This window comes from Cricetulus griseus, chromosome 6, assembly GCF_003668045.3.
Source record: "Cricetulus griseus strain 17A/GY chromosome 6, alternate assembly CriGri-PICRH-1.0, whole genome shotgun sequence".
NCBI lineage: Eukaryota > Metazoa > Chordata > Mammalia > Rodentia > Cricetidae > Cricetulus > Cricetulus griseus.
Window position 1 is genome coordinate 72,497,242 of NC_048599.1, and position 15,727 is coordinate 72,512,968.

A 15,727-nucleotide genomic window follows, 5' to 3' on the forward strand; every position below is an offset into this window, starting at 1 on the left:
TGTGAAACCCACTCTCTGACTCACTGGTGTCTGCCATGCTTGTCCTGAGCTTCTCCAGAGAAATGCTGTCTTCTGGCAGGAAAAGATAAAAAAGACTGATACATGTGAGTCACCGCACTCGCTATAATTAACAGTGATGCAAGAGCCAGATGCAGAAGAAGAGGGGGCCTCCAGACCCCGCTTTTAGGTTTTCCTGACTTTGAGCTGCAAAGAGTCTCCAAGGCTAAGCTCCTTTGTGCTTAAGATCCTTCTAAATGAAGAAGTTAAACCTGGAATGCTTGCAAGATCTAAGATAATGGAGCTGAGCGAGGCAGAACAAATGCATGCCCTACCATCGAAAACCATCCACCAGAACCAGAAAGAGGGTTTTCAGGTCACAGAGAGTGTAGCTCTTTGCTTTCACACTCGGCTGCCCTAGGGAGTCTAAGCAGTTTCCCACCTGCTGGGATGAATCATAGCAGCTTCAGTTGTAAATTCAGTTGGACTAGATGCTCAGCTTCTGCCTCCTGATACTGGGAAGGTATCAGTGAACTTTTTAAAAGGGTTAGATATCTTCTGTTGGTCTGGACATGATACAGTGATGATTTGATTAAAATAAGTCTTGAACCACAATACCCACCACCCCATGAGCAAGCCACCCAACCATCCCACAAGGGCAATCTCTTCATGGTGCTGTGTAGAGGTGGCCCCCGGCTACTCTGAAGATAGATCATTTCCAAAGCCCAACAGAAAGAAGCCAACTGTGGTCAGGGGTCTTGATGGGCAATTACTGATAACTGTCAGTGTTGATCGAAGATTGCCTGTTTAAAAGAAGTTCAACTGGCCTTGAGATTCGAACACAAGACAACCAATACACTCCTGCATTTTCTTTTTGAATAGACTTTAATTGACAGCCAAGTGAAAAAAAATGAAGGTTACATTTTTAGTATTATCATCAATACACTGTAAGATTGGCATCCACACAGTGATGTATCTAATATCCATACACCTCCTAATTTTAGTTGACAAAGAGCACATCATATATATATACATACATATTTACACAGTATTTCAAGCAACAGTAAATAATAAACTCCCTCCCTTTAAAAAAACAACAACAACAACACACACACACCTTTAAACAATGGATTTCCTCACAATAATATATCTTTTTTTCCCACATACTTGCAGAGTCAAAGATACTTAAGTTACTTAAGAACAGTCTTACCGGCGAAGATCCTGGACCAGCCCCTAGTTTCTTTTAAAGTCATTTTAATTTTTACAACTTGAAGCCACATAGCCAGTGTGGTCTTTACACTCTAAAGACACCCCAGATGATAGATATGAACTCTTCCACTTCCTTTGCATGAAAAGGAAAGCACATCTCTGAAGATGTACCTAATTACAACTAAAAAATAAATCAAAAACATTGTTTAAAAAAATCTGCTCTTTAATCATTATTTCATAGCATGGTGCTAATGTTAACAATGAGTAGCTGAACAGGAAGACAACTTCAGGTTTCTACTCAGAGGTTCTGGTTAATTCTAATCCACTATTCAGTTACTTGAAACCTATGAGCTTTAAAAGTTGCCTGGCAGAATTACTTCCTGCCTTCCAGGATTCCAGGTTTGCAGCCTGACCTCTGGAATTCTGGGTGATATTTGCCCCAGGTGACTTGCTCTCTGATTTATTTCTTTCTAGGGCTGTTAGTAAATGGGAACCATGACAAAGTTTACATTAGCAGACACATACACATGCCCTGGCCTATAAATATCCCATGATGGAAAATGGAACAATTGCTGCAGTCCTGGTGAAAATGTGCATAAAGGAGAAGAGGAAGGTAGGGGGACATTAGCAACAATGGTTCTTCTAACAGTGGAAAACTCAGACCCAATGGCAACGTGCTTTCAACTAACAAGACATCTTGAGCCACTTTTTCAGGCCTATGAGTTAGACAAGAGTAGGTGGAGCACAGTCTCCTTCCAGCAAACCTGACAGGGTATAGCCAAACTCGTGTGCTGTCTTGGAAATTGGGTGACGATCCCCCAGCAAGTCATTTTGTAGGTGAGTGGGGAGGAATTTCAAAATCAGATTTGGAAGCTGTTTGCACACTGTCCTGCCTGGGATGCTGAATTGTCCCCCGGTCGGACCCCTCAAAGCGCCAGCTGGAGTTTGGTCATGTTTCTCTGGTGCATGTTGTGATGGCGGACTAATTCGTCTGACCGAGCAAACTTTTTCTGACAACTGTGCCACCGACAGCTGAAGGGCTTTTCACCTGTTGACACAATTGCCAGTTAGAGACACTTGCAGCAGAGTGACTGGGCACAGGTTCAACTATCAAAGGCCCGAGCTAAATCACCATAAGACACCCGCCCTGGACTCCCCTGGGTCATTCCCTAAGCTAACCAACTGGCTCTTCACTGGCAGCCTGGGATTAGCAATGCCTTTTGAGGGCTTGAAAACCAGAAGCACTATAAGCATAATAAAATAGAAAACTTGGGAAATGAGAGAGAAATCTAGTTTGTGGAAATCTCTAAGCAACTCATAAATTAAGGGGGTTTAGGAAACTTTGTCTCATCTCAAAGGACACTCTGTGACCTGTGCAAATGTTTCCCCATTGCTGTCTAGGTGGGAGCTGGCTGCAAAGGTCTGAACCATCACCCTGGATACTGTTGATTGATGGCTACTCTGGATCACTATCCTAGATACCATTGACTGATGACTGGTCATCAATAGATCTGGGACTGAAGCTTTATTATCTCCACATAGATGATTTAAAGTAAATCATGGCTACCAGTTTGTATCCTATTTGCTTCTTTTTAGTGCAAATGATGACTCAGAACAAGCCTGTGTTAGAGACAAGATTCTGGTTGCAACATTAGTTCCACCAAATGATTAAAACTGCTCCATCTTAGGCACTCTCATTAAAGACAATAGATATCTTGTATGTAATGCCTTGTATGTTTCTTAAAACAGCCTCACAAAGAAATGTTATCTTCACTCTCAGACAAAGTTGCATGGCTATTGCAGACAGAGCCAGGCAGGATTCAAACCCAGGCATGTCTAATCCTGAAGCCTACACTCATCCCTATGTCACACCCCTTAGGGCTTGCTGAGGAAAATGCCACAGGGGCTAAGCCCTGTGCCACCTGGAGGGTCTTCCTAGGATACTGATGGTTCCAATAAGAAATGTCCCAAGAGATGTGGTGTTTTGAGGCCAGACTGGGTGGCATTAAGTAGTTTGTTGGTGGCACAGGTTTGCAGACAATGAGGTGTGCAGGAACAATCTCCAGACTATGAGTTTGGGACTAAAAGGCAATATGTCAAAAATACCTGAAGGAGACTGAGACTTATATCTTGTCAACCTGGGGCACGGTGCTTTGACGGTATCCTAAGGTATAACCTGTCTGTGCTGAAGACTGCCATGGCCTTCTCACCTCCTACTCACTGTCCATCTGCTTTTCCTGATCTGGTTCCTGCCTGCCACTTTCACCTCCTCATGGGTACTTTTCAGCTCTTTCTCATACTGGTCCCTCCAGTGGCACTCAGCTTGGCTATTATTCTGTCTCTCTCCTCAATTCCCTGGCTTCCCAGGATGGCTATTTGGGCACATGTTTATTCTCCAAGAGAAAGAACAATAAGGATGAGGTGGGACCAGAACAGTGACCACTGAGATTGCCATCCAGTTGTTTTGAGGCTCTGGGTAAATCATTTGATCACTACCCATTATAGGCTCATCTGTTAAATGAGGACTAAAAACACCTCCCTGCTCTAGTTCCTACGATGCTGGAAAGATGAAGAGCTAACCTATGAGACAGTTCTGCTTTCTAAGGAAGCTCATATGCCACAAGGGCAGTTTTTACTACGAATTTCATCAGCCTTGTGGACAGTGCTTCAGCAGCCAGTCACTATGCCAATGCCCCATTCTCCTCTCTGTGCTAGTATAAAAGAAGTATGTCCATGAGTTTCTGTTAAACTGGAAGAAACCTAGAATTCTTGTGGAGCTTTATGTAAACACGTTCCAATCAGAACTGTGAAACATGAGCTCTCAGGAGAATAGAATATCTTGAATTTCTGGTCACGCTATAGGGTTGACCAGAATACAGCAAACTGGGGATGGTGGGGATGAACTTATCTTCCTGCCTTTGTTCTGAGCCCATTGGACTTTCTCCTCCCATCTCTTTTCTACTCAGTGCTCTCTGGCCCTTTATTTGAAAAATGTTATCATTTATCATGTAAAGATAGCTAGACATTCTCTAAATGGAATTGCAACTCTAGAATTTTTCTATGACTCTCATTACAGTTTCATTCAACAGTATCTTAAAAATAATGAAAAATAAATGTGAAGAAAAGTTTACGCACTTGTTTTACCTGTATGAGTCCTGGTGTGGGTCTTCAGGTGGTCGGACCGGGAAAACTTTCGCTGACAAGTTTTACACTGGAATGGTTTCACACCTAAACGGACAGAGAAGGTCTAGCCTCGGCCCTAACAATGTGGGGCATAGTGAGACACATAAGGCCAGCTTCCTGGCAGCTTGAGAAGCCTGGCATATCCATCACATCGGCAAGGTCTGTGTCTACCTGGACCTCACATTTCCTTGATCCCCAGGCCCAGCAGAAGTCACCTGATTCTGGTCAGCAACCTCCAGGTGCTGCTCCTGACTTGGGAAAAAAACATTTCCTAACCACCAACATCCAGTTCTCACCAGCAGACAAGTGTTAGAGACTGAGGAAAGTGGATCACTGCAAGCCAGCTTCTCTTCTTCATCCTGGCTCCTAACTGAACATCAGTGGACCACCAGCCTGCTGTGGCATCTCCCTTGTGCTGTAGTTCTCCTAAGAAATGTGAACCATTTCCTTTCTTTTCTCTTTCTCCTTTGTAAAGAAAGACTTAATTTTTTATCATTTATGTGTGTCTCTGTGTGACTGTATATCATGTGTTTACAGTGCCCTTGGAGGCCAGAAGAGAGTGTCAGATACTCTGGAGCTATGGTTACACACACTGCCTGTTGTGGATGCTGGGAACTGAACCTGAGTCCTCTTGAAGAACATGTGCTCTTAACTGCTGAGCTATCATTTCCACAGCCCCTTTCCTTTTCAAAAGACAAGTCTCCATATGAGGGGAAGAAAGTTGGGAAAATTAAACAGATAGATAGATAGAGTACCCTCTCATCCGTGTTCTACAGAGAAGACAGCACAAAGTCAACTCTAACCGAAGGGCTTGTGACTTCTGGCAATGAGAAGTTAACCTACAAACCTGTGTGTCTCCTTTGGTGTCTTTTGAGCTGGTCTGAGCGAGAAAACCTTCTCTCACAGTCCTTGAAGTCACACTGGTATGGTTTCTCACCTTAGGGAAAGACATATGTTGTTTCTGAGTACAAAGCTGGAAATCGGACAGGCAAGTCCTCCTAAATGCAGATGAAGGGATCCCAAAATTCCCAAAGCATTTCAGGGGAGTTTGTTAGGGTAGCACTATAGACTTCCAGGAAGATGAAATCCCACTTACACACAAGTCCATGGACACAGGGAGTAGGGAAGAAGGATACTCTGGCATTTAGGATGTTGGCTGAGGCACTGTCCAAGGGTTCATGAACAGATTAGACCAGACCATCCCTGTAGCGGGCAAGACTGGTGCCTCACACTGAGGCAATGCTCAAAAAACACATATATTAGCAGGGACTATTTTAAAAAGGAAAAAAAGAAAAGAAAAAAGTTATGACTCCTTGGTTGAATCTGAGATAGAATTTTGGATAGATGTGCCTTGAGACTGACCATGTGAATTAAGTGTTTCATGTTTTACAGCCTGAATATTTGGTGCTCTCTGCTACTGACTTCCTGTTCTCTGACACCATGGAGTCCAACATAAATGACTCCATGGTGGTGAGACACCCCAATTAAATCAGAAGTAGATGCATTTAGCAAGACTGTTGTCCTTTAATCTGCAACGAGTCAGCAGTAGGGTTGTGCAACTCTGGACTCAGAGAAGAAGGGCCACACCCCTGTGGCCAAGGAAAACTTCAGCCAAACATGACAGAATAGCCCCCGGAGTGCACTGAGCTTCTGCGAGTGTTCCCACCTCCTGGAATTCTGAGTCACTGGATTCTGGGACAGAGAGCAAGCTACTCGGAGGTCAGTGGATTCTGTCCTTTGATGGACAGCTCCAAGTTGCCTTTCCTGCTCAGGACCTCTGATGCTTCCCTGGTCTTTCCATGTGTCTGGTGTAGCTGATCTCACCATCCTGAGCCCTCCTCACTCAACACCCTTCATCTTATGCTCCCATTCCTACCCATCAAAGTGTTACTCGCATACCCCTCACAAATGCCAATGCTATCTTATGGTTTGAATATAAACCATCATCCATTTGATGTGTTGGTCTCAGGCTCATAGTGCCATTTTGAGAGGTGGTGGAACCTTCAGGAAGTGTAACCTGACAAGAAAAGGTGGGCATGGGCCTTAAGGCTTGGAAACTTAATGGCCTTCTTTACTCCAGAATTAATTCCAGAACATCTAAGTGTATATTTGAACCTACTCTTCGAGGTTTATGGTGACTTTGTCCTTCATGCTCTGAACCATCTGATTGTACTATCCCAGATGTGTCTTCCCTGCTAAAGATGCTAATAGTCCCTCAGAAATCACGCTACCTTTCATTCAGGCCTAGAGACACAGGGTCCTATGCTACAACTCTTGTAGTATAATTTGATTCCTTTTCCTCTAGGCTTAAGAATTGCACAGTGTAGGCACTATCATCTTCATTGTCCATACAAAGTACTTGGAGTTCAAAGGGACGTTGAGCAATTGGCTCAAGGTCTCACCAGTTGGCGGTGAATACAACTTTCAAACTCATGTCATTTTTCTTCTATGGCATTTGCTTTCCACCACCCTGTTCTGCTTTCCTGAAGACTGCTTACTGATTTCACTAATAAAAGATGGGAAACCCTCATGCAAACAACCCTGCAGCTTTGGCCACTGTAGCCTGACCTTTGAAAGTGCCAGCCTTCCATCCCACAAGTCACCTGTGTCCTTAGCAGTGTGAGAGTCCAGAATGAGAGTTCATGAACCACCATTACTCGAGTCTGGACAGTGGACACACTTACCAGTGTGCTTCCGGCTGTGCATCTGTAAGTGGGACAGCTTAAAATATCTCTTATTGCAGCCCGGGTAGGCACACATGAAAGGACGTTTCTCACTGGTCTCAGATGCTGAGCGGACAAGAGTTGGGGCCACTCCAGACACACGTCGTACATCCTGCAGGCAAAATATAAGAAGAATGGAGGCCTTGCCACATGTGAACATTCATATTAGTCCCATGGGAAGCTGAGCACTGAAATATATCTAAAGAAGAGAAGGCAGGTATGGCATGAGACCAAAAAGTGTTTGCCTCCATACCCTAGAAACCTGTGGCAGACATCACTAATTGATGATAGATAGGAAACTCTATGATGCAGTGTTCTGATGTCATTACTGCTGATCGCCAGAACTTGGATTTGAAATGAAACCTCTTTGGGGTCCCCAGCATAGAACCTCTAGAGAAGAAACATTAGTGTCAGGAGAAGTTCCCAATCTATCTCTCACTTGAGACTGTGAGGTCTAGAATCCAGAGTCCCAGACTGTATGTATGCCCTTCCCAATTAGAGACTTGGCCATGTGATTATGGACTCAATGAGAAAATGGATAAGAGCTGGGTGGTGGTGGTGCATACCTTTAATCTCCGCACTCGGGAGGCGGAGTCAGTGGATCTCTGTGAGTTCAAGGCCAGCCTGGTCTACAAAGCTACACAGAGAAACTCTGTCTCAAAAACATCAAAAGAAAGAAAGAAAGAAAGAAAGAAAGAAAGAAAGAAAGAAAGAAAGAAAGAAAGAAAGAAAGAAGGAGGGGAGAGGGAGGAGAGGGAGGGAGGGAGGGAGGGAGGGAGGGAGGGAGGGAGGGAGGGAGGGAGGAAATGGATAAGAAAGTTCTTAGCAGAGAAAGACATGAGACACTGAGTGAGGCCCAAACTGACCTGAGATTCACATGTAAATAGAAGTAAATAAAGAAGTCTCTGGGTTTGGGGCCTCTGAATCCACCAGAATGCTGTAATACAGTCAGTGTGATCTTTAACAGTGACACAGGAAAACACTGGAAGCTATCTGCCTTCTGTGCTCTTTGCATGTCCTTCCCGAGACACCTACTGGTCCCTGTCATCTAGCAAGGGAGGCAAATCTCTTTTCTTGCCCTCAGGCTCAGTGATTCCTGGATAGCAGTAATGATTCCTCCTTATTCAATTACAGGTGTGCCCACCAGGACCAAAGAGATGATCTGCTGACACAGGAACACATCTGTGATGGTATAAAGATCTGGAACATCCACTAAGCCAGTTGTTCTCAACCTTCCTAATGCTACAACCCTTTAATGCAGTTTCTCATGCTGTGGTTACCCGAAGCCATAAAATTATTTTCATTGCTACTTCATAACTATAATTTTGCTACTGTTATGATTCATAGTGTAAATGTCTGATATGTAAACCCAAGGGTTGAGAACCACTGTTCTTAATAACTTCCTATGTCATTAGTCTTCTAATCTACCCACTCACATTCTTGTTCCTAGTTCACTTGCCTTGCCCTAGCAGGGCACTTTCTTTTTTGTAAGAAAAAGTTCTGTAGTGTCATACCATAAATACTGTATCGGTATGTCACAGTATGTCAACCATTTGCCTTTCTCCTAGGGTTAATGGTGGGATACAAGTAAATGGTAGGCCAGCGGTTTGTCATATTCTACAAGAAAAAGAGTAAGTAGGGAAACATATATAGGGTGTGGCATCTACTAAAGGCCCTGACAGTGGATCTGATAAACTGCATCTGGTGAGAAGGCAGGTGTATTAAGCCTCTTTCATCTCTTCTCATCCTAGATGAAGACTATGTAGGACTAAGACTGAAAAACAGCTACTACTGTCAGTGTGCAGTCTGGCGAAGGTGCTGATGATGTCTGTTGTGAGACACTCAGATGAAACTCTGTCACATCTCCACATTTCTGTGACTTGTTTATTTCTCACCATGGAAAGACTTGGGATGACAGAGCACACTGAATGCCATGAAGTGGAGCTCCTTGCCCATTCACATAGAGGCCAGCCCTTATGCAACTTATTTTTGGGTCTTAACCTCCCTTGAAAGGATACTCTAGCTACTTCTTTTGTGGCAGTCACTGAGTCAGGTTTGTAAGTCACAGATGTGAGTCCTTGGTAATTGTGGTTCTGACTACCCACAAGAGGTTTGGGATGGGGGTGGAGTCTCCCCTGAATAACCTACATTCTCTGAGATTCTTTGTTCACCCGGAAGACCTCTCTCTCCTGTTTCTTCTAACGAACAATATTATTTCATCTCCTCTAATAAACAATATTAAGAAGCAAAATAAAAATTGTGGAGTCTAATAAAATATATATTACAAATCTCAGCCCCCACTTACTATGTGGTTTTAGACAAGCCCCTTGTCTTCTCTCTTCAGTTTCCCCAACTAGAAAATGTCTACCTCTTAAGCTTGCAGCGGGGCCATATCAGAGAACAAAGACCATGTAATGGAATCATAAACACACATTACTAAGTCAAAGAAGTTAGCCTGAAAATGAAATGGAGTAGCCAGCAGTGTGAGAAAGGGACAGTGACTGTTGGGAATAGAGAGGGACTGGAAAAGGGCATGATGTACAGGTGGTGGAGTATGAGCATTTTTGAAACAGTAAACTACTCCATATAATAATAATAATAATAATAATAATAATAATAATAAATGGCATTCTACGTGTATCAAAACCCATAGGTCTATACAACAAAGCAATTCAGTTACCAATAATACACCAACATCCATTGTAACAAGTGTAACATTATGTGAAGGTGACAGCAGAAGGACATAGGAACACTATAATTTCTGTGCATATTTTGTGTAAACCTAGAAGCTACATAAACTCAGTGTTTTTAAAGTCTGTGTCTAAATCTCACTTCATAGAACATGTCCAGTCATAAGTGGTACTATTGTCGATGCTATTGTCAACACTTGGCAAGACAGTCTACCTTTGAGAACTTTACAATACAGATCAAATCTTAGAAGTCAAGGGTTCAGATCATTAATTCAAATGCATATGGCCCACATGCAATTGTACCACCCACTGTGGAGAAGCAGAACTAATAATAAAAGAGGAAGGATGGGATTGTGCAAGAAGTCTCTTGGTGGCAGTTAGACAAGGCAGCATCTCTGCCGGGGTGGAGTGAAAGGAGGAGCATCTCTGGTGACAAACCCTTGCCAGGGCCAGGTGGTCCAGCAGCAGACGCTGCAGGGCAGATGAGCAGAGGAAGAGTCAGTGAAGGCAGCCTTTGGCTGGGCATCCGGGCACTCACCTGAATGCCTCGGAAGACACCATGGGTGTGTATTCTGTACTGGGCACCACAGAGGATGGGGGTTGTGTGGTTCTCACTCTCATACCCTGTGCCGTGGCTGCAAACAAAAGGTTGAAGTTGGTTCAGGGCCACCTTTTGGAAATACAAAGTCTTACCTTCTTCCACAGGGTCACTCTGGAAAGGAGCTCGGTGAAAGCAGAGGCCATTACACCGATGTGTTACCATCTTGCAGCCACCACCACCCCTAAAAGTCACCCCCAGAGGCAAATTGTCTGGGTCTGTGCTTCATTCAGACAAGCCAAGAAAAGCCACAGCAGACGCACACCCCGGGAAAGTTGTTTACCATCTGAACAGCAGGCTGACAGTGTGAGTATCTCAGGAATGAGCAGAATGCTCCAGGCTGCATGTGAAGTCCACTGGGGTTCTGTCAGCACCTCATGACTCAGTTCTTACCAGATAGAACCAAGAAAGTGATGACATTTACAAGAAGAGATGTCACGTCCTCAGAAGGGGGTGGGGGGTGCGCGTCTGTGGCTCCACTCAGTCCCCTGATCAATTTTCCAGAGCAAGTTAACAGTGTGTGTGTGGGGGGGGGGGCTTTATGTGGCTATATGTGAATGTGCATTTGGAGGGCCTGAATAGACCCCTGTGTCTTCCTTGGTCTCTCTCCACCTTATTTTTTTATGACAGGGTCTCTTACTGAACCTGGAGCTTACCAGTTCAGCTAGGCTGGCTGTACAGCAATCCCCAGGGATCCCCATCTCCACTTCCTGGGTGCTGAGATTACAAGCACTCCTGGATTTTTTTATGTGGATTCTGTGGGGCTGACCTAAGGTCTTCATGTTTGCCAGCAAGTAGTTCTCTGACTGAGCCATCTCCCCACCCTTAACTTTGAGGGCATCAAAGAATGCTGGACAATTGTCCGTCCATCATTCCAGGCTGACTCACCTCCTAGGAAATGTATTGCCCGGGGTAACTTGGGACCACAAGTAAGACCTGAGGGATGTGGAGCCTCAAAAAGAATAACCTGAAAAGCCAGAATGTTCTGCTCTGAAAAGACTCTCTCCTTCAGGTACAGTCCTGGAATTGTTTCTACAGTGATTTTATTTCCAATCCAGTCAGCACAAAAATTCTGGCCCACACTGGCAATATATACAAATTATAATGAGAGTCACTCTGGGGATGGTGATGAACCCGCTTTCATGCACATCTCTGTGAAAGGCAGCTACTTCAAAAACACTAGAAGTCACACACACACACACACACACACACACACACACACACACACACACACACACAAACTAGCTAAAAAGTGGCCATATTACCCAGAAATCCTGGGTGTATTCCTCAGAGAAATAAAAGCAGATGTCAAAAAAAAGACAACCCACTTATATATACTATTCTCTAGAAACATTCTTTATTCTCAAAAGCCAGAAATTAGAATCAACTCACCAATCAACTGATAGAATAAATAATGAAGTATACTCACATAGTGGAATGCCATTTGGCAAAAGAGGAGTGCAGTATTTATATGGTATAGTGAGTACAAAAGACCACATGCTGCAGAATTCTATTTACACAAAATGCCCAGAGTAAGCCAATGGATAGAAAGTAGCTTAGCAGTTGGTTGATTGCCTAGGACAAATTGAGTTGGGGAAAACATGGTTGTGATTACTGAAAATGTCCTAACTATGTAGGAACGGCCACACAAGTCTGTAACTTAATTAGAAACCATTAGATTGTACACTGTAAGTGGGGGAATTATATGGCACGGAAAATCAATAAAGCTCTTTTGAAATGTTTCATAGCAAGCTGAGCATGGCAGTGCACACCTATAATCCCAGCACTTGGGAGATGGAGACAAAAGGATCAGGAGTTTGAGACTAGCCTGGGCTACATGAGACCTTTTCCCAAACAAACAAACACACAAAATAATAACAACAATAAATTTTGTAGTAGCATCGTTAAAAGCCTCCAAGTAAAATTAACTGACTGTTATGCTGAGATCCCCACACCCCTGTCTCTGCTACTCCAGCATCATGGATACCAGCCTATAGACAGGTGACCTAGTCCACCAGCCCACTCTGTCTGATGGACTTGGGGAAGGCCTAGGGCTGACTCATCTCTAACTCCCCAGGGAAAGAATTCCTGGAAGAGAGAAGTGTCTGCCAGGAAGGCTGTAGTGTCCACACAGCCCAGGCTACAGCAGCTGTGGGGTTTCACATTGAGTTCTGGCACATGCATTTTAGAAAGAAGGGTCTGTCTTCTTTAGACAGTTTGGGGAGGGAGGTGACTGTTCTGTTCCCCTAGCACCATGTCTGTATATCCCGAGTCAAGTGATGTGACGTATCTTGGCAAAGGAAAGGGAGCCTCAGAGACCTAAACCAGGGTCAAACATGCAAAAGTTAGGAAGAAATGTCAAACTCAGACAGCATCTGCCTTACTGACCCTCAGAATGTGCTCAGTAGGAAAGTGAGAACTGTTCCAAACACTGGGAGAGGAAGGGTGGATGCAATGACTCTGCAGTAACACAAAGAGGACAAGGCCAGGATGGGCAACAGGACACTGTGCCTCAATAGCCTGGAGATGCTTGTTTTACATGGCTTAACCATCTACATGGAGCCAAATTGTGACTTGCACATTTTCTTTTAAAAAATAATTTATCTAACTTTATTTTATGTGCATATATGTTAAGGTGTCAGATCCCCTGGAACTGGAGTTACCTACAGTTGTGAGCTACCATGTGGGTGCTGGGGATTGAACCTGGGTCATCTGGAAAAGCAGGCAGTACTCTTAACTGCTGAGCATTCACTCCAGCCCCTGCTTGCACATTTTCTTGAGCTGAGACATATACTTAGGAATCTGAATTACTCTCAAGCTCTGCTGTGGGTGGGAGAGGGGGGACTAACAATATGTATTCACAACTGTTCTCTGGGCATTAGCTGAGTTTGTCAAATGTGGGAACGGGGAGCATGGAAAACAGATTCTCTTCAAGATTCTTGCCCTGTGACAGAAAGTATCATGTCCCTCACAGGAACAGCATTGGGCATTGATTCTCAGAGCCTCGTGCGAGCCAGTAAACAAAAGAAGCCACTAGAAACAAGATCATGCCTGCCCCATCACTCAATTCTTCTACCAAGTCTATGAATAAGAAAAACAGTTGGTTCCTGCCAATTTATTTTTGTGTCCCCATAAGACAAACACTCATTCCATCCTACCTGGTAGAAACCCTGCAATAAGCTTGCTTCCCAGTGTGGCTGAGGAAAGAGCTAAGTCAGCAAAGTGTATGCCATGCAAGCATGAGAAACCAAGTTCATTTCCCAAAAGCTATGGAAAAAAATCTAGGCATGGTGATATGTGCTTATAAGACCAGCCTGGAGAAGTAAAGAGATATGGACCTCTGAAGTTCACTGGCCAGACAGTCTAGCCTAATCAGCAAACTCCAAGCCAATGAAGAGGTCCTGTCTCAATAAACAATGTAGATGGTTCTCCAGGAATAACTCTGATGTCCTCTGGCTTCTGTGAGCATATACATGCTCCCCAAATGCATATTCATAGACACATATGCACACAAGAGGTACCCTTGACAGCTGTTGATACATATTATACCTTATAAAATATATGACAAATATTTCTCAGGGATATGAAGTGATGAGATTCCATAAGACCTCTCTATGATATAACTTGAAGGAAGCAATTATAGGAAAGTAATTTGCATGTGGATAGGGCCCACTCTGTCAGGGCAGAAGTTACCCTGAGACAGTTAGTGCCAATGTGACCACAGAGTGCTGAACCCCACCTGCTGGCTTGGATGAAGCCAAGCTTTATACCAGGACAACTCTCCTTACCACAGCCCATGGCTCTTCTGTGGATGAACCTAACCAATCACAGTGGGGGTAGGACTCACAAAGGCCTAGAGCTACAAAGCCTGTCAAGAACGACAAAATGTAACACCCTTGGTGAAGATTTTCCTAGAGGAAGGTTACACATAAAAGAATCACAAGACAATCTGGAGACAGAAGGTGTTATTTACAGAGCTAAGACTAGAAAGAGGGTTCTAGAGCAGAGTGTGCACCCCAGCATGACAAATAATAACTAAGGGTCTCCTTCTTCAGGGTGGAAAAGAATGCAATAGCTTCCCCACCACCAACCCAGAAAACAAGGGGAAAAAAAAAGAGAAAGTGAGATGTGTGCATAGCAAAGTATATGAGCCAAGCATGTGTAAGCTTGGCTGTCCTTAAGCTAAGAAATTGTTGATTTATAAAACAGTCTTCCTATTTTTGCTACCTCTTAATCTGCCTCTTCAAAAATAAGATACTTGATTCAACTGAATGACAGGAATGAGGTCCAATGACTCTACAGCTAATATCATCAGGGAGACCACAGAGATTTGCAGTAAGGTGTGAGACAGTTATGGGTCTTGTGGAAAGAAGCTGGTGGGCTTGGGTAATGTGGTTACTTTTCCCAGCCTGAAAGAGTTCACTCTATTCTAGAAATCACTCACTGGGTTGACAAAGACACTTTGGTATTATTGTCCAACCAATGATAAACCATCTATGAAGCATTTAGCCCCTCTCTATCATGCCCACAGAAGTTCTAAAAGAAATACCAAAATATCTCTTTGTAATACAGATTCATCATCAACTACCTTCAACTCTCAGAACAATAATCCTACCACATAAAGAAATGGACTTGGCTTTGTATTTTGTACATGACTAAACAATCTTGGTTCTGTTTTTCTTCCTCAAATTCTCTGAAAGATACAGCTTAATAACTCTCCCTTACTGCTCCAAGGCTTCTAAAACGCAATGGCTCTTTTCCTACTTGAAACTGAAGGCACTTTCCTATCTCAAATCTTCCATCATCTCTCTTTTGCTCTGAATTTACAAAGAGTATTAGACAAGTGGACAGTTGTTTGATGACAAAATGTTGGCTTAATTGTTTTTGCTTAAAGCAGAGTCACAAACCCAAATATCCCTAATGGGTCCAAGTAAATTAGTAGAAATAAATTATGAAGACCCTGAGGATCCAATGGCACCCCAGCAGAGAGTGACCCCTGACATATTGCCTATGTGTTACATCTCTGCTGACCTACCACAGGCCCCATGAACCTAATGCTGGCATCTCCTCCCATTCTTGAAGGACTTCTCCAAGGTTTCATGGATTTTACATCCTTACAAATAACTTCACTTTTAAAACCTATATCTGACTTAAGAGCTACCAATTTGCATGCTCTACTTCCAAGGTTGAGCATTAAAGAATAAATTATCAACCAAAAATTTCCCATCTTGATTCGGTTGTGTTCTCCTGCATGTCAAGTAAATAGAAGTAGAGACATGTCTGATGCTTTGAAAACTGGGTGCCAGTCTCTTCCAACTTCCAATCCC

At 43.6% G+C, this 15,727-nt stretch overlaps 1 protein-coding gene across 6 annotated transcripts in view; it reads right to left on the reverse strand.

Annotated features, from left to right (window-relative positions):
- Positions 1-869: 869 nt before the first annotated feature.
- Wt1 (WT1 transcription factor) overlaps positions 870-15,727 on the reverse strand; it is a 44,843-nt gene continuing 29,985 nt past the window's right edge. For 3 of the 6 annotated variants that reach the window (XM_035446883.1, XM_035446882.1, XM_027422328.2), the window contains 5 exons: positions 10,341-10,437; positions 7,074-7,224; positions 5,237-5,326; positions 4,342-4,434; positions 870-2,254 (listed from right to left, as the gene is read on the reverse strand). In XM_035446883.1, coding sequence (XP_035302774.1) covers positions 2,133-2,254; positions 4,342-4,434; positions 5,237-5,326; positions 7,074-7,224; positions 10,341-10,437 — 553 coding nt within the window. In that variant the 3' untranslated portion in view covers positions 870-2,132. The other 3 variants (XM_035446885.1, XM_027422327.2, XM_035446884.1) reach the window with 3 other exon arrangements.